At 35.8% G+C, this 23,196-nt stretch overlaps 1 protein-coding gene across 1 annotated transcript in view; it reads right to left on the bottom strand.

Moving 5' to 3' along the window:
• ADAMTS20 (ADAM metallopeptidase with thrombospondin type 1 motif 20) overlaps window positions 1–23,196 on the bottom strand; it is a 133,947-nt gene that overhangs the window by 23,856 nt on the left and 86,895 nt on the right. The window contains exon 29 of the mRNA XM_072972965.1: window positions 6,888–7,055. Coding sequence (XP_072829066.1) covers window positions 6,888–7,055 — 168 coding nt within the window. The remainder of the gene's footprint in view (window positions 1–6,887; window positions 7,056–23,196) is intronic.

The following is a 23,196-nucleotide window of genomic DNA, read 5'->3' as shown; positions in this document are numbered from 1 at the left end:
AGGCAAACAAACAAAACAAACAAACAGAAACCTTGGACCACTGCTTGGAAGAACACAAGTAGCTTTTGTTTTTCAGGCTTTTTTAGAGATAACAGTACAAAAGAGTCAATTGATGTGATTTAAGATTTGAGCAGAGAAGAGAATTCATCACTTAAAAGAAATAATTCTTGGCCTGATGTCATCAATACCCTCTTGCTGCCAAATGCAACAAAAACTTCACGTCTTTTCTTAGTTAATCTCGCTGACATGTTCAGCATCGCTGGCAGCCTCCTGTTGAGTCGTTTTAGCTTCTCTGATGAATCCCCCTCTGGTTGCAGGGACTCTCCTCTTCTTACCTTGCTCCTTCTTGGAGTCCTTAACTATTTCCTCTGTTCAGCCTTTATAATGTTAGCGTCTCCCAGGCTTCTGTTTATTACTCACTTCTCTTTACACCCCTGCGTCCTCTCTGAGCAATTTCTCCCAGGTACCCACGGTTTCTACATCTGTTCCCTCCAGCCTTGATCATCATTCTGAGCTCTACCTTTATATTTTCATGTATTTACTGGGATTTTTCATGTATTCACAAGAATGTCCCTGTGTTTTTCTGCAAAGATATATCCAAGGCACCTCAAATCCAACATTCCCAAAGCAGAACTCATTGCCTTTGCCCAGTCAGCTCCTTTCGCTGTCCTGGATGCTGTGAAGCTATGCACCCACTCTCACTTCCAGGGACTTATTAGAATGGCCTCCCAGGGTACACCTCTAACTCCAAAATCTGCACCCTTATTTAACAGCTTTACAGAAACATGTGTTTATGTAAAGGCATGTTAAATTTTATCTTTCTTAAAAAATCCAGGTAATTAATATGAAGACAATGAGAGGCTATCATTACAAGTATTACACAAATAATTGATTGGTGTGCACCAGCTAACCACCACTGCTTAATTATTTCAGACAGGAAAAATCAAATTCCTATTTATACATAAATATACTATAACACTGCATAGACTAGCACTTTAAAGACTTGACAGTGGAAATGGAGATCATAAATTTTAGTCAATCCACAGATACTGTAGCCATTTGAGCTATTATAAAGCAGAGACAGAGAAATGTTAGAATGTACATTGGAAAAATGGGTTCATTAAGGCTGATTTACTCTGCTACTTAATAAACAATTACTTAAAATGCAAATAGTAAAGCCCTCTTTTGATGCATTTTTTATGATTTCTTATTAATGGATTAAGGTTTTGATGTTATTATAGTTAGATATTTGTAAGTATAGTTTATTTTAAGTGAATCAATAATGTAGCAGTAGCAGAGGATTTTGAATTAGAGAAGACTTTCGGAACATCTAATCCCAATTCCTCTTCAGTTCTAAAGTCCATTTTTTAGCAGTGGTGAATGAATGAACATCAAACCTACCCGTACTTCCCTAGCCATATCCTGAAAGCAATCATTTCATTTTTGGATGACTCTGAAGTTGGCAGATACTCTCCTATATTGAGTTGAAATATTATTCCATAAATTTTTACTCACTGCCCAGAATCTGTCCTCCTTACTAACAGAGAACAAATATATACTTACTTTCATGTGAGAAAGTACAAAGGTGTGAGGTCTGGAACAGTGGCAGCTATTTTGTGACCATTAGGAGCTGATCAACAGAGTTGCAAAAATGCCAATCCAGTAGGCAGACATTGTGGAGCTACTGAATCAAATGTAAAACCAGTGACCTTCTGGTTTTGTTATGTAAAGAATAAATGTCTTTGAGTTTAAGCCACTAATAATCAGGGCTTTTCCTACTTGCAACAGCAGAAGATAATGGAACTGATATAGAATAGTTACCACAGTTTGATTGTGCTTCTCTGGGGATTTGGTCATTTGTCAAGACTATTCTCGAGGATTTGGTAATTGGTCAAGACTTGTCAAGTATGGGTCCCAGAATGGGTACTACTCCAAAAATCTGACCAGAATCTATTAGTACAAAGATTTGAACACTCTTTATCTATTAATGTAGCCTAATATGTTACTAGTGATTTAAGTGACTACACCATATTTAGTACATGATCAATTAAAGCCTCCATTATTTTCCTACGATGTGTAAAATCTTTATCTATCTTAAATTTATGCAACAGACTTTTTTATACATAAAGAAGCCTGAAACGAACTCAACACAACATAGAAATTACATTTCTGTTGAATGCATTGCTGTTTGCAGTGCAGTGACAGTCTGCAATGACTGATTTTAGGTGCCTTGTAAGAGGGGCGATACGTGGCTAAGGAAGTATAAAGATGAGTTCATGTAGTGGGAGGATTTAGCTCAGTGGTAGAGTGTGTGCTTAGCATGCATGAGGCCCTGGGTTCAATCCCCAGTCCCTCCATCAAAATAAATAAATAAAAACCTGATGACCCCACCCCTTTAAAAAAGAGCAGTGTATAAATTAGGGAACACGGATAATTTTTTTTAAAAGATGAGTTCATGTATGATGATAACAATAAAATAATTCTGACAGTAACTGCAGAAGGCAAAGCGCTGATAAACCAGAGTTCAGGTGCTCACCCCACCTCTACCCCACTTCCTGGCCTGTGACCAGCACAAGCTACTTAACGCCTTTAAGCTGCAGTTTCCTCATCTGCATGATGAATAATGCCCACGGTTGTGAAGAACGCAGAGGTCTCTCCCCCAGTGTCAGGAAGTGAGTGTCCCTGGCTGCTTCCTTCCTATCCCCACTGTTTCACTTTACTTAAAGAGATGCAATTATTTCTGCCTTGAAAAGTTTCTCAACATGGGTCTCAAACCAAAGCATGTTAGTCGTCTCAGTCCACTCAAAAACAGAGCATCTTAAGTCTCAAAAAAAGGGGATAAAGGAAAAGAGTTAACAGGTAGCATAGAAATGCAAAAAACAGCATTGCTGGCACTAGCTAGAAAAGATGCAGAAGCAAAGTTTACCCAGCCCCAAGCGAAAAGACGTCCTTCCTGCCTGACCCTGGGCTCCAGCCTGTCTTCCTGGAGGAAACCTCACTTAACTTGGGTGTTAAGATGAAGAGGTGCTGGGTTCTTGGTCAGGACTTGTGGGATCTTAAGATTTACTATCTTTTTTAGATTATAGAAGACACATGTGTACACAGCAGAATTTTTAAAATATGGAAATACAGATTTATATATTTATGTATTTTGGAAATACAGAAAATACGGAATTACAGGAATACAAAATCACTTAAGCATGCCCACCTTTAGCATATAGTTCCCCCGACCCCAAATTTTTTTCAGATTAGGGACTTTGAGAAAGATGGGCACGAGCCCATAGATTTGTGAGATTTTTGGAATTCTCACCACCTTTGTTTCCAGCTCTGATCTTAAAATATTAGAAAGAAAATGATGGGTCCCTGAGAAGGGAACCGAGAAACTGGCAGCTGCCACTTGGCTCCAGTCAATAGTGTCGCGTGAGATTCTTTAGGTATCTTTCTAAGTGGTCCTGCAGGTTTGCTATGATCGAGGGGAGGTGAGAATTCTAGATGTGTTTTTTCTTTTGAGCATAAAGACCACACTAAACTGAGTATAGGGGACACGAGACAATGAGGAATCTAACACCATGCTAGCCTTAAAAATGTGAATTTATAGGTGAAGCTGGTATTCCCAAGTACGTAAACGCAAAATTAAGTAAAAACAAACAAAAAAGGAAAGGATGAGGCTTTTTTTCTTTTCCTTTTTAAAATTTCTTTTTGGGGGGTGGTAATTAGGTTTAGTTATTTACTTATTTATTTAGTGGTGGTGCTGGGGATTGAACCTAGGACCTCATGTGTGCTCAGCATGCGCTCTACCACTGAGCTATGCCCTCCCCGGGACTCTTTTTTTCTTTTTAAATGATTTTAGTATTTATTTTGCCTCCAAACGTGTCCATCTACACCCAGAGGACAAAGGTCCCTATGGATGCATATCTGTTCCTTTTTAGCAGCAGTCATTAAAACGCATCATGAAATCTTTTCATTGAACAAATGATATCAAAATTAAGAGTGCTGCTTCAAAACTCGCCGCAGCATCTCTGTGGTCACAGTTTGCCAGATGAGACTCTCCATTTGCGGTACAATGTAAAACAGTAATAAAATGAAAGTATTTTATAGCGCGTGAGTATATTAAAGCAACATTACAGCTTTTGCAGTCAGAGCAAAGTAGCAACCAGTGATTATCTCGTAACTACGCCTGAAATTACACTTCCGCTGAATATATGATTATATGCAGTGCAGTGACAGCCTGCAATTGTTAACTGCATGTGGGTAGTTTCTATAGAATAAATCAAAAGCCAGCGACTTCACAAGTGGTCATTTGTGTCTGGAAGAGACTAGGGGACTGTGTGGGTGTATGAAGCTAATGTCTATGATGAGCAAAACCGACTCAAAGAGAAGAAAGCAGACTCTGTACAAAAGCATCTCTGTCTTTTATACTTTTTACAAATTCGTATCTGTATCTTAGAAACCCCTGCGATACGTTCCCTTAGTGAATCTTACATAATTCCATACTTGGTAGTATGCCAAGGCTAAGCTGTTAGCACTGATGGTCGATTCACTGTGGCGGGGCTGGAGGTCAAGGGTCAGAAAGTGTCCCTTGTGACCAGCAATCACAGCAGCTGCAAGGCAGCAAAAGAAACCCCGGGATCAACAGGGAACCGTGTGTCCAAAAAGCCGAGTCTCTCCCACATCCACGACCAGCCCCCCAGCAGCTCCTGCCGAGGTCAGAATTGAAAGACTTCGCCGTGTGCTGCGTTCAGTGCCTGTAGCCTGTCTCTGCCTCTCAGGGAAAGCTACTTTGCCATTATTCTGCCACATCTTGGTCCAAATAAAGTAAGGCAAACCCCCACTTCAAGCAAAACCACAGTATGATAAAGATATAAATTAAGAAATGGTAGGTCTTTATTTTTGCAACTAAATCACAGTATGCGAAGTAAGATGTGTTTAGCTAGATACTAAGTTGGGTGCTTAGTGAACAAGACATCCACTGTCTTGAAGGTCCTGTGGCCAGAATTAATGCTGAAGAAATAGGCCTGGGTTAGGCTTTAGATTTACCTCCTAAATACAACGATAAGTCATAGAAGAATTAAGAGACACAATAACATGATTTCTTCTCGAGCTCACCCCATATGCAAGTAATAATATATGCAGGGAGGCCCTTGTACACCTGGAAACAGATGATGAAGAACTAGACTGGGATGGTTGCCATGGACAATCAAGAGTTACTTGGATGGGAGAATTAAGAGAAGTCAGGGAGTGACTAACCAAGCGTCAAGGAACAAGGACACAGAATGGACCCAGTGTTTCTTTCTTGAACAACTTAACTAGGTAGTAATGGCATTCATTAAATAAAGCAGGTTAATGGGAAAACTTTTAAATCATGGCCTCTGCTAAACCACGAAGAATAATTCTACTTACTTTACCAAAATTCAACATAGAAGCAAATACACACACACACACACACACCACACACACACACACACACACATATGCACACAAACATATTTTGTTTTCAATTAATTTATTTTAGAAAAATGAAGGTTTACAATTGGTGCCTTAAGGCAGGATATCATGAATTCAACAAGTTGGTAATGCAGACTTTCACAAATCTTTATAGATTAGTCCAAAGAAAAATTTTTTTGCCCACTCTTGGACTCAGACACACTCAGAAAAATATATATTTATAAAAATAAAATGGCAAACCTAATCCTACCAACAGATAGCCTTAACATCCTGCACTTATTTGAACAATTTCTGCATAATAAGATTAGCTGAGTGATTTTTCCCTGTCCCACCTCCATATCATATGAAGCAATGATGAAAATATTTAAATTACTTTTTGCAAAATCAAAACCAAAAAATTATCTGAAACTAAGCACAAGAAACATCAACAAGATAAAAAATCCACTAAAAAAGAAGTTGATTTTTATTTTGAGATGAAAAGCAGGGATATATTTGCCCCCAGGTTTCAGTTAAACATTAACCACAATTCTCAGTACCCTAACACTTGACAAGGCTGCCTTTTCTACACAGAAACCTGAGATGCCCGCTGAATATGGTAGCTTTTTATTCAAAACCAATGGCACACTGACACCGTCGCCTTTAAAGTTGGTGCCCTGCACCAAGACTCACATCTCATGGAGTGAATGATAAAAACTTAGCGGTCCAGGAGAACCCCATTTTGAGCTCCCGTCTGAACCCCTATCTTCCTAACAGACAGAGCTCCGACATCAGACAGAGACAAGGAAGTTCCGTCAGCAAAAGATGGATCCCCTAGTTTAGATTTTGAGCTCACTTCCCTGAGTATGTCAGGGCAAGTATCAATCGCCCTTTTTTTTTTTGTAAACTGATCTCTTAGCCTTGCTCTAATCCATGTGTCAGCTTCACTGCTGCTGAGTCTTTCCAAGTGTGTCCACTCCGACCTTGGACCAGGCCGGGCTCCCGTGCCCTGTCATGTCCCTAACTCTAACCATCTCCAATTACCATCTGTCTGAAACTTACCAGTCCCTTTTCCAACTTGCAACCTTAGCTCAAATCCAAGACTTTGGTGTGGAAACAAGGCAGTTACTAAATACCTCATCACATATATTTTACTGTTAGACCACCTAGAATAATATTATAATCATCAGTAGCCTCCTTAGCATTCAGTAACAGAATCTCTTGTAAAGTTTACAGGCACACACACACACACAAATCAAAGGACTAATTTATTATTAAACTATGAACTTAGCAAACATGTTAACACTGTGCAGTATTAATTCAGAGCATGGCGCAAAAAATGTGTAATGGAATAAAACACACTTAGTGGAGTAAAACTTTCAAGGTTATTTAAAGCATAGAAAATGAATTCAGATTTTCTTTTTAATGCAAAAAATGCATATATAATCATAAAACACGTTACATACCTCCTTCCATCTATTGGCTTTCCATGAAGGACATCTGACAGATCTACAAGCTTTATGAGTTCGAGGTTTCTGTAGATGACTGCAATATTTTTCTTCTAATTTCCCATGGAATTGGTCAATGCAAAGCACTTCACGGTACTTTAAACCTTTACCACAAGAGGCTGAGCACTGGAAAATAAATATGAATGCACTTGATTCATTTTATCTGGATTAATTTATCCACAAGATGTGTAAAATGAGGCAATTAAAACATCATTGCTTTGATATTTTCATCAAGATATACTTCTCATGAGATAATTTTAAATTTACCAATCCATCCTGGACCCTCAATTGATGTTGATATCATGAGGTGCCCATTTATTCTATTTAAAAAGTATTGATTGTTTACCAGATACCAAGGACTCTTCTGGTGCATAAATGCTTTAGTTCTTTTAAGGGTAAAGACTATTTGAAGTTAACTTTCTTTGTCACCTGTAGTCCAATAAAACTTGCTTTCAATTGTGTATGGTCACCACCTATGCTATTTTTAACCCCGCATGCCTTGGCAAACTGCAGAGTGTGTTTTGGATGTTTAAAAAAATACAAAGATCTCTCCATGTGGGAAACTATGATTGAAAAAGCAGAAAACTGATTTTTTAAATGTGCAATTCAGTTCTGGTTTGGCTTTGGCATCAATCTGAAAACTGTATCCCTCCATCACCAACCCTCCAAAATATTTAGTAAAAAACGAACTAACTAAAATCTCTGTAAAGATATAAGTAAAACAATGATTTGACTTCATTTTTCAACAAGTTACCATTTTATGAGTGAGGCCAGTGCTGAGTAGAGGAAAGGGCTTGGACCCCGGCACTGAATGAATACCAGGTCTGCCACTTCCTAGCAGGGTGACTTTAGGCGTATTTCATCCCCGTCCAAGCCTCGGTTTCTTCATTTATAAGATAATTACACCAATATTACAGGCTCATTATGAAGAGTAACAGGAGATAAAGAATATGAAATGTTTAATCCAGTCTTGCTACCCATGGAGCATCCTCAGTAAATAGCAACTTCCTCTGCTACCATTTTCCTTCGTAGAGTCTCAGGATGCTGACAATTTTCAGCATGATCTATGTACCAGGGAAAAGTCAAGCTAAGAGGACATGGATTCCAGACAACTCCTCTCATTCCTCTGAGACAGCTGCTCACATATGGTTTCATTTAGAAACATATACTGAGTTGTGAGACCATTAGATAATATATTATGCGTTTTATGTATATTATGAGATCAAAGACTGTTAGACCATTTAATATAGACTATTAGGTACCTAAAATATTTTAAATTTAAAAAATTAATAGTTGGGGGATAATTTACCTTTTTATATTATCTGCAATACTATATCCCATTTGTGTAGGTAACCAGTTTAAGTTCGTGCCTTGATTATTAAGACTTATTACTGTATCTGAGATGTTCTCTTCCCGTTAACACTTACATTCTTAGTTATGACTTGGGACATATTTAATTCTGTGCAAATTGCTAATGGATCTTCAAAACTTGTATTATGTGTACATTCTTTCCAACTATTAACCTTCTCTTTTGGATCCACCTTTATGGGCTACTCCTCCAGGCCACTTATCTTGGGCACTTCCCTGCCTATTTCTTGACTTCATTGTTTTTTTCAAAAATTACAACATATTTTATACTAAAACATCACACACTATCAAGTACTAGACATAAATTATCAGGGAGTATACATATATGTTCACTCATAGAAGAATGCTTTTCTCAAGTGTATATTATTTTTTCTAATTTTAATTTTAAAAAATTGTGACCTTTTGAACAGAAGAGCATTCATTACTCTCTCTGATAGCCCCATTGAAAAAGTAATCAATACTGTGAATATTCATGATATAGCACACTAGTACTTATGGAAGATGGGGAAATACTTACTATTTTATTTATTATATGACTATTACTGAGTTCCTACCATATACCAAAGGTAGCATATAAATATAAATTCATTAAGCGTCTTTTGCCTTTGTCCTTGGTTTATCCTAAAGTGCTAATAATCTAAGTAACACATACCACCTATTAAATGAATAATGCCAGAGTATATCTTTAATACTGTTAAATCCAATAAAGATCAGAATAAAAACACAAGACACTTAAAACCATTAAAATAATAAAAATAATGCAATACAATTATGATTGAATTAAGAAATTCATGGAACGTAGCCATTTCTTTATGGGGTATTTGGTAACTACTCAAGGAGATGTGATATTTAAACTCAGTCTTGAAGATGTAGCTTTGCTGATGGACAAAGATGGATGATCCTATAAATTTGTTTGATATGCCTTATCTAAACATTGCCCATGTGCCTCTGTCTTGCAAAAATCTCATAGTTCTTTTACCAGCGCCAAGAATCTAAGAATCACATAGTAAACATGCAGTAAATTGTTTATATTTCTGATAAAAATGACCAATTCATTTACAAGACTATGTAGCATAAGAGGAGACATGAGAGGGGGAAGGTGTAACTCAGTGGTGGAGCGCATGCCTAGCATGCCTGAGGTCCTGGGTTCAATCCCCGGTGCCGCTAATAAAAAAATTAAACAAATAAACAAACAAACAAACCAACCTAACTACCTTCACTCCCCCTCAGAAAAAGAAAAGAATAGAGACATTAAAGATTCTATTTCAGAATTCAACACTACATTTCCTCTATAACTAACATCCATGAGGGAAACGTCAACTTGGACATTGTGGTCCACCACCAAAGTTAAGACGGCTCTTCACAAAACTGGGTAGTGTCTCCTACTCTAACTCAAAGACACCTTTGATTCTTTCTCTTCTTTGTTATTCTAACGTGTAACCAAGACCATTGTTAAACCTAATTTTAAACACACTGCTTTTTTATTTTTGCTCAGGGACTCACAGTGGATTTCTGGTGTCTCTAATAGTAAACCAAAACTGAAGACTCTTAACCTGCTTTCTTGATCCACCAAATGTCAGCCAACATTTCCAACTTTACATTCTGTCACTTTTCAACACGCAACCTTTGCTCTACTTAGGCATAATATAATTACTTTCTCTTTAATCTGACATAGTCGCTCAACAACAGTGCCTAATTCATACTGTATCCTTTTAGCTCAACTAATTACCTCCCCTGGTACTTTCTAAATAGTAGTTATTCTTAAAGCTCTAATTCAACCCCATGTCTAGGGTGAATATAAATCAATCTTTAACTTCTCTGAATACTTCTGTCTCCCTCTGGTTTTAGCACTCCATCATTTCCAATTTTGTCACATGCTTTATCTATCCAGCCTTTTGGCGGTCCAGGACCATTTAGATCACCATATCACCCACAAAGTGACAGGTACAATAAATATCAGATTATTAATTGATGTTGATCCTTGGTGCAAGCAATTCTTACTTGTTTTTGTTAAGCCCTAAGATAATTTATTAAAACATCTTAAATTCCATGAAATATATTTATTGGTTATTAAACTCAAAGTCCTTTAGGAAAGATAGACAAACAGTAAAAAAATCAAAGAATTGCAAAATAAATTATGCTTTGGTTACACTTTTACATTCTCTTCCCCCAAGATCTAAAGAGGAATAAGTACATTATTTTATCATGTCTGATGAATTCCATGTGGGGATTTAAGTGAAAAAGAACATACTATGCAACGAATTATGTTTTAGTTGGAAGGAGGCGGGTGTAAGGTAAATAACTAGTGAAATGTTACACTGCTCCTCTCAAATCACAGTACATTCTGAATTGTAAAGTTTCTACAAAGTAGCTCAATTGGTAGAAAGACCTAAACATGGCAATTCTTTTCTCTGGAACCCCAGCAAATTGGGGGGGGGTTGTTTTTCTCTATTTTACATTCCTGATACCATGCTATTCCCTTGAAGTTCTATTAACACTGCATAATTCATTTCCAGCATCCTTACCCAAATTTTTTTTCCTTAAAAGTCACCTCTGGCATCCTTTGTTGACTGTCTTAACTCTTTGTGAGATTTTTTTCATGACTACAAGGGAGCGGTAGCTATCAGTAGCTCTGAAATGCAAACAATTTCAGAAGTGACGACATTAAATACAAGTAACCTCTATTGACTATTTCTATCAATTAGGTGAAGACACATGCCTATTTAAGGAAAACAAGGCATCTGAAATAAATATAGAATTTACAAGCTCTAAAAATGCAATAGAATATCCAGAATTGTGCAGGTTAGTTGACACATTCAGTCCCAAGATGGAGAGTTGGAGTTAACTAGTCTATGCGAACAGGATTAACATTGGAACACATCTATTCTTGTTTTTAAAGTGAAGTTGTACATAATTACAGAATAAAATTACCTCTGATATTTGAGGTGAGGTTTATCGCTTTGCTTGTTTACATATTAGGGATGCTGTGGAAGAATGAATGAATCGACAATTTGTCAGAAACTTGTTTATTAATTTAATTCTAGAAGCTTAAGTTGCAAAACAAAATAAAATAAAGAAATAAAGTTTATTTAGCTCCAGTTCTAGGAAATGGAAACCTTGGGGTCTGCATGTGTGTGTGTGTGTGTGTGTGTGTGTGTTTGTGTGTGTGACTCTCATAAACTATTATCATGATCTTGGTCTCTTTTCTCTCTGGCAATAGGGAATGTGCTGATATTGGGAGATTAGTAGGTACCCTAATTAGCAACACAATAGCCCTGAAAAGTAACTGATACACTATACTTTTTGTCATGCATAAATTGCCTTTTATAGACTCCAGGCTGGGTAACTATAGGGGATTTACATAATCTCACTCAACCTCTACTTTTCATATGTAATATTGGTAAAAGAATACCTATTTCATAGCAATGTCTGGGTCAAGGTTTGGAGAAAGGGATTTTTTAAATAAGAGAAATGGCCAAATTTGGAAAACTCTGAAGAATTTATAATGCTATAGCAAAACATAAAAAAATTAAAATTGATAAAGAACAAAAAGAATCCAGCAGAACATAACTCTGGCTACATGAAGGACAAGTTTGAAAATGTCTCCCATAACATAAAAGACAATGGGAAGATGCCAGAGAGAGTACTGTTTCCTGGAAAACACTCTGATCATTCCCAGCTCAGGACGTTTGCACATGTGATTTCCTCCAACCCCAACACCTTTCTTCCATTTCACCCCTACATCATACTGAGTTTTCAATCTCATTCCCTCTGCAAAACCGCCTTCCCTGATGTAAGGTATCTGATGTCCAACCCAGACCAGACGAGGTGTGGCCCTTTCAGAGTCTTTGTACCTCGATATGAAGTCATGTCCCATGTCTCTTTTCTCTGCTAAATTATACATTCTACTGGGAACAGATATATTGTAGGAAATCGTGAAAAACTGAACGAACCCAGAATCACTTGCTCTTAATTTAACATAGTATGAACCTTTCTTCTTCTCAAAGTAAGAAATAATTCCAGTGCACCATGAACCATGGTTCTTCTAAAATAATAGCTATTCCATTGGCAGCACACGAACTGGTTTTAGATGGTATGTTTTAAATTTAATGGTTATTTTACATAGGAAGAATGATCACCCTTAATTTTAGCTAGAAAGCTCCTTTAATTAGGAAGAAGAAGAAGAAGAAGAAGAAGAAGAAGAAGAAGAAGAAGAAGAAGAAGAAGAAGAAGAAGAAGAAGAAGAAGAGGAAGAAGAAGAAGAAGAAGAAGAAGAAGAGGAAGGGGAAGGAGAAGGGGAAGGAGAAGAAGAAGAAGAAAGAAGAAGGAGAAGAAGAAGAAGGAGGAGGAGGAGGGGAGGAGGGAGGGGTGGGGGGGAGGGGAGGAGAAGAAGAAGAAAAGAATCTAGCATTTGGTGGTCCACTAAATAATAAGTGAAGCCAAAGTTAAGAGTAAGAATTAATGGGATCGATTTTAATTAAGTTTGACTAGAAAAGTAGCTAGGCTGTAAGTTTGACTAGAAATGCCTATGTCACTTGCTACTGCATAGCGTCATCTATGGATGAAGGCATATATTTTTGTTTCTAAGTCCTCATGTAAACTTTAGCTAAATTACTCCAAGAATAAGTATTAAAATTAACATGACAGTTTATATTAGAAAATTAGTATTAGAAACACTTAAAATGAGAAAAGAGACCTAACATCAACTGTAAGTATTTTTATGACATATTTTTATGACTATCAAGATAAGCAAACAGTTAGTGAAAGCACAAATTTTAAAGAAAAACTTAACCATTCATATAGATTCTTGGTTTTTAATTTAAAATTTTCTAATTAATTTGATGCATAGCCTAAATAATTTCCAGTTCTCAAAATGGACCTTCCATCAGTAAATTAGGCAATAACCCTACAGTTTAAAGCGAGCAGAGGTCAGTTGGTCATCCAAGGTCAATTAATCAGAACTATAAGTAACTTTTAACAATAAATCTACAGTTCCCTTAACATTTCTCTTTATTTTCTGATAAGGAAAATATCTAAAAGTAAACATATTTCAAAATTTGAGAAAACTATTGTAAACATTTCACTCCATTTTATTCAATATGCTTTTTTCACAAATTATTTCAGGAATGGTTCAAAACTGTGGCATTTAGTTTTTTGAGCTTTCTGAAATAAATAATTGAATTAGAAGTAGACACAATAGTCATAATTTTTCTCCCTCGGTCATTTGACTTAATTTTAGTCTTCAGTGTCGTTGTTATACAAAAAAATGACTAACAAGAAAACAAAACTGAATTAAAATAAGTGAGTTACCATTAATCAATTTCACTTTGCTTTTCAAGATTTGGGGACTTGTCTGATTGTTTTTCGAAACACAATCCTTAAGTCATCAAGCAACCTGATGAAGAAACAAATTTTTACTTTCGCTCTCCATGTCACATCATCTCTGTTTCCTGACAGCATGGTCCACAGTCATCTGTTGAAAATGTAGAAGCTCACACAACCAGGTGACTAGATGTCATGTCTACCTGATTGCACTCCGTGTGGCAGGCATTAGCTAATTTCCTCAGACAACCAAGGAACACCTGCTACCAAGTGACAAAAGGGTTCGCCCAGTCCTTTTGTTTTAGGATAGCTAAACTCACAGAAATGCAATCATTACATATTATGAATCTAAATCCAAATACACCTTCTCATTACAAACCAGAAATCATTTCCATCAAGACAAGTGCAACTGAATAAGAAGCATCAATTTACAATGAATACAACGGACTGGTTTTGAATTAAACGCAAATGTATCTTAATAGCTAAAACATAATCAGTGATTTGAAGTCTCTCTCTTGAAAATGATCTGAGAGGGTTAATTGTGTGATTTTCTTAGTCTTAAGTGGCAATTCCTAAAGTAGCAATACATTTCTCACTATAAGAACACGTATTATCTATTTTTGTTTTGATCTTTTCAAAACTAAACTGTTCTATGCTTCTGTAGCAAATATAAATGACAAATTTTTCATGGAAAATTTTTGATTATAGCTATTTCGCTAGAGAATTTTTTAAAGTGGTGTTTTGATGATTATGTTAAATGTCTTTGTAATACTCTTATGAAACAAAGGCTTTATCCTTGAAATGACATTTTACAAAGGGAAATGATACAGTTTCAGCTCAAAACAGACCAGAACCTAGATATTCTGTAGAATAAAACACTACTGTGTATCCATGGATATGTATGTTTAATTTTTTCTTTCTGATTTTTTTTTAAAAGTGTAACATTCTCTAAATAAAATGAAGAAGTTAAACAAACAAACAAAAACAGGCCGAATCTCAACCTCAGGAACAGCATGGTTTTCGAAATTTCAGGAAGCCAATGATAATTACACATCTAAGAAAAAAGCCTCACTATAGAAAAATCTTAGCTATGAGTTCTACACAACTACTTTGTAACTGAGGGCGTTCCCTACAGTGGTGGAACACTATCTTAAATTGAGTTCCTAAATAATTATAGAAGTAAAACATTAAAGTAGTTAGAGTAAAAGAGCCAAAGTTTAGCAGAGTAGGGTATCCCTCTGCTTAAACAGAAACCAAAAAACTGACAAAACATGCGTATTAAGAGAAGAGTGTCAGTTCTGTAAAATAGAACCGCTACTGTTCCTTTAATTCAATGCACATGTGCGGCAAGGAGCAAGATACGAAATCTACCAACAGGGACCCCATTCATAGTATTTCCTGAAAGATTATACTTAGAGTTTTAAAATTTAATGGAGTTTGAAAATTGCCTTTTTAACCTGTCACAGACACTCCTTGACTATGTAGCTTTAATAATCCAAGGCAGCATTTTGTTTTAAAGATATTTACTACTGGAATATTTTGTTCTATTGCATTGCAACTGATTATATTGAAAATTTGAAACTTCAGATATTAAACATTCTTTAAAAATCAGGCTCATACGCAAAAATGTTTGGGTCCCAACTTAAAGGACGAAGAAATATATGTTTAAAAACAAACATATCCAGTAAACTTTCACTACATTCATATCATTGTAAAAATTATAACATTTTAATTTCTATTTCGTGTTATAAAGTTTTATTTTTGAGTATATATGTATATATTTATGTACACACACATAATGGATTTACAGGTCTAAGCCAATAGATGCAACATGGTTATGTTAAGTATAATTCATTTGGATAATTCAATAGCAAATAATACTTAAAGCTATTTTATAATTGTTAATATTTTCTAAATTATGACTATGGAGAAGTTTTGTAATTATTTTCATTTTCAAATGGAAAACCTGAATCAAAATTGCAATAACTCATGCTAGTCCTTTATACAGAAATTTTCACTTAAATAGTTTTCTACACGTAACTATCAGGAAATCAGAATGAAAAATCACCCCAGTAAATTACTAAAATACTCAGCTATTGGATTAGTTTTCTTCAGTAATAAGATTTGATAAACAACTATTACAAACCTACAAATGTGAGTTACTGAACTCAGCTTTATTTTGCTAGAAGCAACAGTAAATGTAATTCAAAATGTAAGCGCTATCTGCAGCAAAAAAATTACTCAGGAAAAACTGTCATTAGTTTAAAGCTTGTAATCTATTCTTTTAACTTTCTAGTGTGTGTGTACTACAAAGGAGTAGTGAACATTTCAGACCCCTCTATAAAATCTGCTTAGCAAGTGGAATTTATCTAAAGAGTTCCTGTTCAGAGTTTTTATTGACTCACTGAGTCACCCAAATTTTTACATTTATCTGGTAACAGGAAAAAAAAAGTTATTGTCAATATGTGAATAATATAAATTTTGTCTAATTTTAACAGTTCTTTGGGGGCCATTCTTGTGAATTTACTTTTTCTTGATGGCTTTCTACAAATCACAGCAACTGGGACATTACTTTTGTTAGAAAGCACAGCACGCTCCATGATGGAAACCCACTCCTATTTTATCCCCTACGAGCTTACATTCAGAACCCATAAGCATCTGCTTTCCTGGATGGAACAAAGCAGAAAACTATTCAATGTGGGTAGACCATCAAAAGGTAAAGAGATCAGAAAAATAAGCAAAGCATAACTTTTTTAAGAAAAAATATTGACTTTCAAGGCATTACTTACTATGGTAACACTTACAAAATTCTTAAAATCAAGTGCCAGCAGAAGAACAGGACTTATCATTTCAAGTTTCTACAAATGTTTTCGTGCTAGCTGTGGGAGTTAACAGAAGTAAAGCCAAGAAGTTTGCTTTCGAGTCAGGTTGTAAAGGTCTGAAAAGGAATATGCACGGAGGACTCTCAGATGAGAAATGAAAGTCAGTCGTGCGAACGCTTTGATAAAAGTCAGAGTTGAAATTAAAGGAACAATACCCATTGCATCTATTTCTGTCTGTTCACCATATGCAATAAACGTTGTGAGGCAAGAATGTTTTAGAAATTAATGACATATTTCTGTGAATTGAAGCTAATTTTAAAATTATCTTAATCTGGTAAAAAAAATTATTCATGTTAAAATTTAAGGTGGGGTTTTATAGTTTTAACTAGTGAGGAGTGAAGGATAGAATAATAAAAAGGGCGTGGAGTTTGGCATCAGAGACCTACCCTTGACTCTCAGCTGTCAGCAGCTAAGCGGCCTTGGGCCACACGCTCAAACTCGCTAAGCCTCAGTTTTTCTCATCATAAAGTGGCAATAATAACACCTACATCTCAGGGTAGCTGCAAGATTAAAGGTGATAATGTATGAATGACCCTGAAATAGAGCTCGACACTGTACTCTAAAGGCGTATTAAAACCTCTGTCCCCCTTTCTTTTTCCTCCTTTCCCAGATCCTGAGGAAATATAAAACAGGTCGTGAAGATACAGTCTGTGACCTGGACCTCTCTAGTCAATGCTTGAATGGGACAGGGGCACTGTCAGATGCTCACACGTTTAGAACTTATTCACGGTGGGATAAGGAAGGTCATCACCTGGAGGGAATTCCAGTAAGACCCTGTCTTGTTCCCCCTGTACAAAATTCTATTTACTCAGATGCTGAAAAACACATCAGACATACTTCAACCTATTTCAGAGTGAAATAAGGGGAAAAGAAGCAGACCAGAAAGTAAATAGACACATGGGCCAAAAATCTAACCACTGAGCTATATCCTCCCTCCTCTATTTTTTTTTAATTTATTAAATTTAAATTAAATTAAATTAAAAAAAATTTTTTTTGGTAGGGGAAGTAATTAGGTTTACTTATTTGTCTATTTTTAGAGGAGGTACTACAGCTTGAACCCAGGACGTTGTGTATGCTAAGCATGTGCTCTACCACTTGAGCTACATCCTCCTCCACCCCTTTTTTAAAATTAATTTAATTTGGGGGAGGGGGTTGGTAATTAGGTTTACATATTTGTTTATTTTTAGAGGAGGTATTGGGGATTGAACCCAGGACCTTGTGGCTCCTGAAGTTAAGGTCTTGCCGATTTTAGCAAAGAAATGCTAAACAGAAGCCCGTATGAGCTCCTATTGTTCAGCCTGTTCTTTTGAGCCTGGACACTGAAGAAATGTCCATTGATGTGGGAGGGGCCATGCCTGGTATCTTCCCTTTTCCTAGATGTGAAAATGCTCCTCAGGCCCGCGAATACACAGTAAAACATCCCTCACGTGGAAGGATGTAAACTCTCTCTGGTTGTAGAACATGGAGCCATTTTTAACTAGTGTGGCAGCAAAAATTTCTTTTTATTCTTTCATTCTCCTAAAAAAGAATATATTCTCACAGAGCCCGCATTACACAGTATAATTTGCACCTTTTGATTCCCACACTGTATTTAATGATATCCCAAACAGAGTAATTAATCATTAATCTCACAAAATGCTTTATGGTTCTACCTATCGAATATTATTATATTTGGGTTTGTTTATGATGGGTAATATCTACTATAAGATAAACAATTTGTGAATATGTTCATTCCCTGAAAAAAAGTACAGGCTAGAAATAGAAATGGTTCTACTGTGGGCAAAAGCCTTTTTCTGACTATTTTAATAATTGTACCGAAGTTCTCCTCCCCAGAAATCTGACCATTTGCCACAGTATTTTCAATTATGCTTTTATTTATATTTTGGAACTAGGTTAGAGCCATAATTCCTGCTATTAATAAATATCCCATTTAAAGAAACATTTGTGTCAAAAAATTATTTCTTTGAAATAAACTCTGTGAGTATATTCTTTGTTGTTGTTTTTAGTCTTTTTTTAAGCGGCTGTAATATGTCATATCTTCTGTTTCTTGATACATTTGTATTTTCATCCTCCACACCTAGTGCTATGTAACTATCACTAACACATAGTAACTGCTATGTAAATATCTACTGACTGAATAATTTAATAGAAATCCATGAAGATTATAAACTTAAAAGTCTGATACTATCAAGTGTTGACAAGTATGTGGAGCAACTGGTATTCTCATACAACCCTTGGAAAACTGTCTGACACTATTTATTAAGCTTGAACCTTTGCATAAACTAAGATTCAACTCCTGTCTACCTTCGCAACAGATGGGCATACACATGCTCATCAAAAAACATAGGTGAGAGGTGGGAGGGCATAGCTCAGTGGTAGAGTGTATGCTTAGCATGCATGAAGTCCTGGGTCCAATCCCCAGTACCTCCATTAAAGTAAGTAAGTAAATAAATAAACCTAGTTACCTCCCCCCCAAAACAAAACAAAAAAAATACAGTTGAGAGATGTTCATAACAGCATTATTTGTAAATCCTAAATTAAAAACAATTCCAATTGCTTGTCAAATGGAGAATATTCATATAAATTCATTTATTCATATAATGAATTTATTCATATAATACCAGAATGCAGTGAGGAATTAAAATTACATGCAACATGAATTTAATCTCAGAATGTACTATTGTGACCCTCCCAAATTCTCTAAGTTCCATTTATATAAAGTTCAAAGGCAGGCAAACTTATCTGTGATATTTGATGTTGAAAAGGGGTACCTCGTGGGTGGATAGTGATTGCAAGGGGACACGTGAGGGAATTTTGGGAGTGCTGTTCTTGGTCTAGGTGCTGGCTACCCAGGTATTCACTAAAATTCATTGAACTGTACCTTTTGATTGTAAATGTTGCTGAATGTCACATTTCCATACGAGTTTATTTAAAGTGAAAAACAAACTCTAGTCCCAATTGATTTCTTTCTTCTACGAGAGTATTCTTGCTTCAGTAGATCTTGTGTCAGATTGTTCAATGTGTTATTATACATATCTACTGCATTTGGATTTTTAGCTTTTGAGGAAGAAGAATTAGTACTTATTATTGGATAAGTGACAATAAAAAGCAAAATATAGAGAGTCGTTAATGGGCCCTATGGCCAACCACTTTAGCAATTATTCGATTTAATACTAAAAAATGTCCTCTTTAGATAAGCCCTCTTTTTATTTTAAGAAGCAAAATCTTAGAAATGTTAAGGAACTTCCCGAAGGTCACTCAGTTAAATAATAGCAGTTTTAACTCACACCTGGGCATTCTAATGCCACAAATCTCAATCACAAGATCTAGGGTAGACTTAATGTTTAAAGTTTCAGCAGGCTTAAGAGTAGGAATATCGCTTCAAACCCTTCTGGGACATGAAAACTTACATTTCTCTTGGTGAAGTCAAGATTATAGTCTCTTACATGAAACGAATACAGAAGCAAGTTAAGCACCATGGAATGGGCCCCTCGATCTGCAGCTTGTAATCCTCGGCCTCTCAAATTCTCGACTCACTGCCCGAACTTTTTACCCTTGTCAAGCCCAAACTTGATTCATCTCAAAATTACCCATCATGACTTTTCTTAACTTTATCTTGACAAGGTACTTGATAAGATGTTCTCTTGTACATCTTTTCCTCCCATTTGCAAATGCTGCCTCCTCTTTTGACCAAAAATAGTCTCATGACTCTCTCCTCCATGGCTGCTTCTGCTCCACACTGAGTGTAGTGAGTAATCTGTGAATATTAACAAATTACTGAACGGTCCCTAAATCATCACCCTAATCTTTTAGAAGAGCCCCCTCTTGGACTTCCCATCTCCACTCTCTCATATTTTCAATGTGTTTATATTTTATGGTGAGAATTTTCCAATGAATCTTCCTAAAACACTACTCTGATCCCACTCCAAAAAATTCAGTGTTTTTTTTTTATAAACTTTTAGAATTTTTCCATTTTTTAAACTCTCTTAAGTATAATGCTTATTGGTCCTCCCTGATATAGCCTGACTCCTATTTGTAACTTTATTCCCACCCCTTGTCTCTCACAAACCAACCTATGCTAGTGAAATTAAACTACTTTTTCTGGCCTCTGGTTTTGCTCAGGAAGGCCTCCTAGCTGGTACCTCCTTTCCCACTCACATCCCATCTATCCATCTAAAGCCTCATGCTCCTCCAACTGGATGCATATTATCTGACTTTCCGTGACATCCATTTCTGCCTTGTTACTTTTGTGTGTGTGTGTGTGTGCTTAGTTCTCCCTGGACTGTGAGTCCTTTGAGGACAGTATGTCATTCTTATTCATCTTTAGCATTCTTAGCTCAGTGCCTGTTACAAATGGGCTCCTAATCATCTTGAATGAATTGATGGGGATTTTTAGGTGCCTCAGTGGCCACCAGTCCCTTCATGGTTATTTCCAAAGTCTCTGAGTTTCCCTGGGTCACAATGCAAAACATCAAAATTTCAGGGAGATTGAAAATAGCTCAGAGCTGTCTTAGAGGATCACTTTAGAGCTTAGTTACAACTGGTAGGATTTGTCATGTGATCTATCAAAAACTTTGAAATATTTTAACTCTCGCAAATATATGACTATCATACGATATATTTGTATGCTATATGATACCAGAGTTTGGGTACCAAGGTCATAGTACAATAGGACATGACAGAGTAGCTTCTTTGATATTTCCTACTAGATTTAGGTACATTGGTGAGTGTAAATCCAATATGGGGGGGAGGGGAGTACAACCAGGAAGCAGATGATGGTGTTTATGAAAAGAAACTATATAAATCCAATCTTGGACTGTGTAATTTATGAGGTTTTAGAGATGTTACAGAACCTTTAAGCCTCGTAGGAACCTATGAGTATCTAAGTCATAGTCCTTTAAAAGTATACCTTAGAGGCAAGGTGATTCAATGGAGCATCAAAAACATTTTTTAATAGTCTCTGTTCATATCGTTTTTATCTAAAATAAGAAAATGAGCTTTACTCTATGGGGTTGTATGCCAGCTTGATGTATAATTCATATAATACATTAGGTATCCCCACAGGGAGGTCATCCCTGTCACTCAATTTCAGTGCACCCACCACAGTCCACACATGCCCACTTCGGAAGATGAACGGATTACAGGTCACGTATAACAAACTCATAACACTCTAATGACATGGGTGCCATGACACACTGCTGCTGCTGGTTTTTTAGTTCTAAGCCCACAGAGCTTTGCTGATTGTGTTCAAACTACCAAATGGACCCATGAAGATGAATTACTAATTTTCCTATTACAAAAGGAGGTTTATTCCAAATTTATTGATTTTCGTCTACGCTAATGACAAAAATGTGATAGTAGACACTTACACAAATAGACTCCTGATCTCTCCTTTAAGACAAAGGAGACGTTTAAGAGTGGAGGAGAAAACAACTGCTTTGGGAAAACCCTAAGTAGAGAACATTCTGGAATGTTTGGAAGTGTTTCTAGCATTATGGGACTTTGCTACCATAAACAATATGCCAACTATAAAAACTCTCCAATGTATATTTTTAAAACTTTGAAGCAAAAGTTTCTAATATGTATTAATTCCTTCCAAATCTTTCAAAGTTTCATTGTGTTTTAACGTTACTTGTTAAAAATATAAAGATACAACTCCTTCTAGTACTCTTCAAGAATTGAATAACAAATTGGAAAATGGAAATTTGTCAGATTTCAATACAATTTTTGAATATTGGATTTAAAATCAATTACTAATTTATAACAGGAGCATCCAGTGATAAACTTTGCTATATAAAGGTATGCGTGTTTGCTAAGTAATTTTTTCAGCTATGGAAGCTACTGAAATCACATATTGGAACAAACCAGACTTTTGAACTACTCTAATGGCACTGAACCAAGATTTTCAAACTAATGAAACATTTTACCACTTTTTAAAAATGAGACGACTATCATAGTTCAGTGAGCGAAAAGTTTTCTTATCTACAAAATAAAAAGTATACTTAATATTAAATATTTGTCTTATCCTTTTAAAGTCATGTTTGTACAGGTTCTTTAAATCACAGTTACGTATTAGTTTGTTTGCAATGCATATATAATAATATATAAGGGTACACGATTAAAATACTTTACTGAGAAATGTGCATATGATTAAAAAATTAGAAATTGTCTAGAATGTCAAATAGATTGTTAATGTTTTGATTCTGTTGTGATTATATAGGAACTAAAATATGATTCTCAATCTACTGAAAGTTGACAAAATTATAACAAAAAATTAAAGTGCACTAATATTAACAATGCCTATATATTTTATGTATACAGTCTCATATATACATATATACAGCACATAGATATTGTAGAATGTTGAGGCTGTTCTTCTGAAACATCTAAAAATCTATTTCCAGAGATTCTTAAACATTCTGAAACACTATGCCTGGGAAAATTGAATTACCCTGGACACATGACCGTCCATTTTTTTTAATATAGACATACAAAGAAAAATACGGCATATCACCATTTCACGTTGAGATTTTTTTTCAAGAGTTATTTTAAACTCTACATTCTAACTTCACACAGCCTAACACACTCACAAGTCTCTTCTTTTACAATCTCATCACTAGTCTATCTCCTTAAATTTTTTCTTAGGTCATACATTTCAAACCTGCCAGGTCCATCTGTGTCTCCAAAATTATTTT

This window comes from Vicugna pacos, chromosome 12 (genome assembly GCF_048564905.1).
Source record: "Vicugna pacos chromosome 12, VicPac4, whole genome shotgun sequence".
Lineage (NCBI taxonomy): Eukaryota > Metazoa > Chordata > Mammalia > Artiodactyla > Camelidae > Vicugna > Vicugna pacos.
This window is presented reverse-complemented; position numbering and strand designations above follow the sequence as displayed.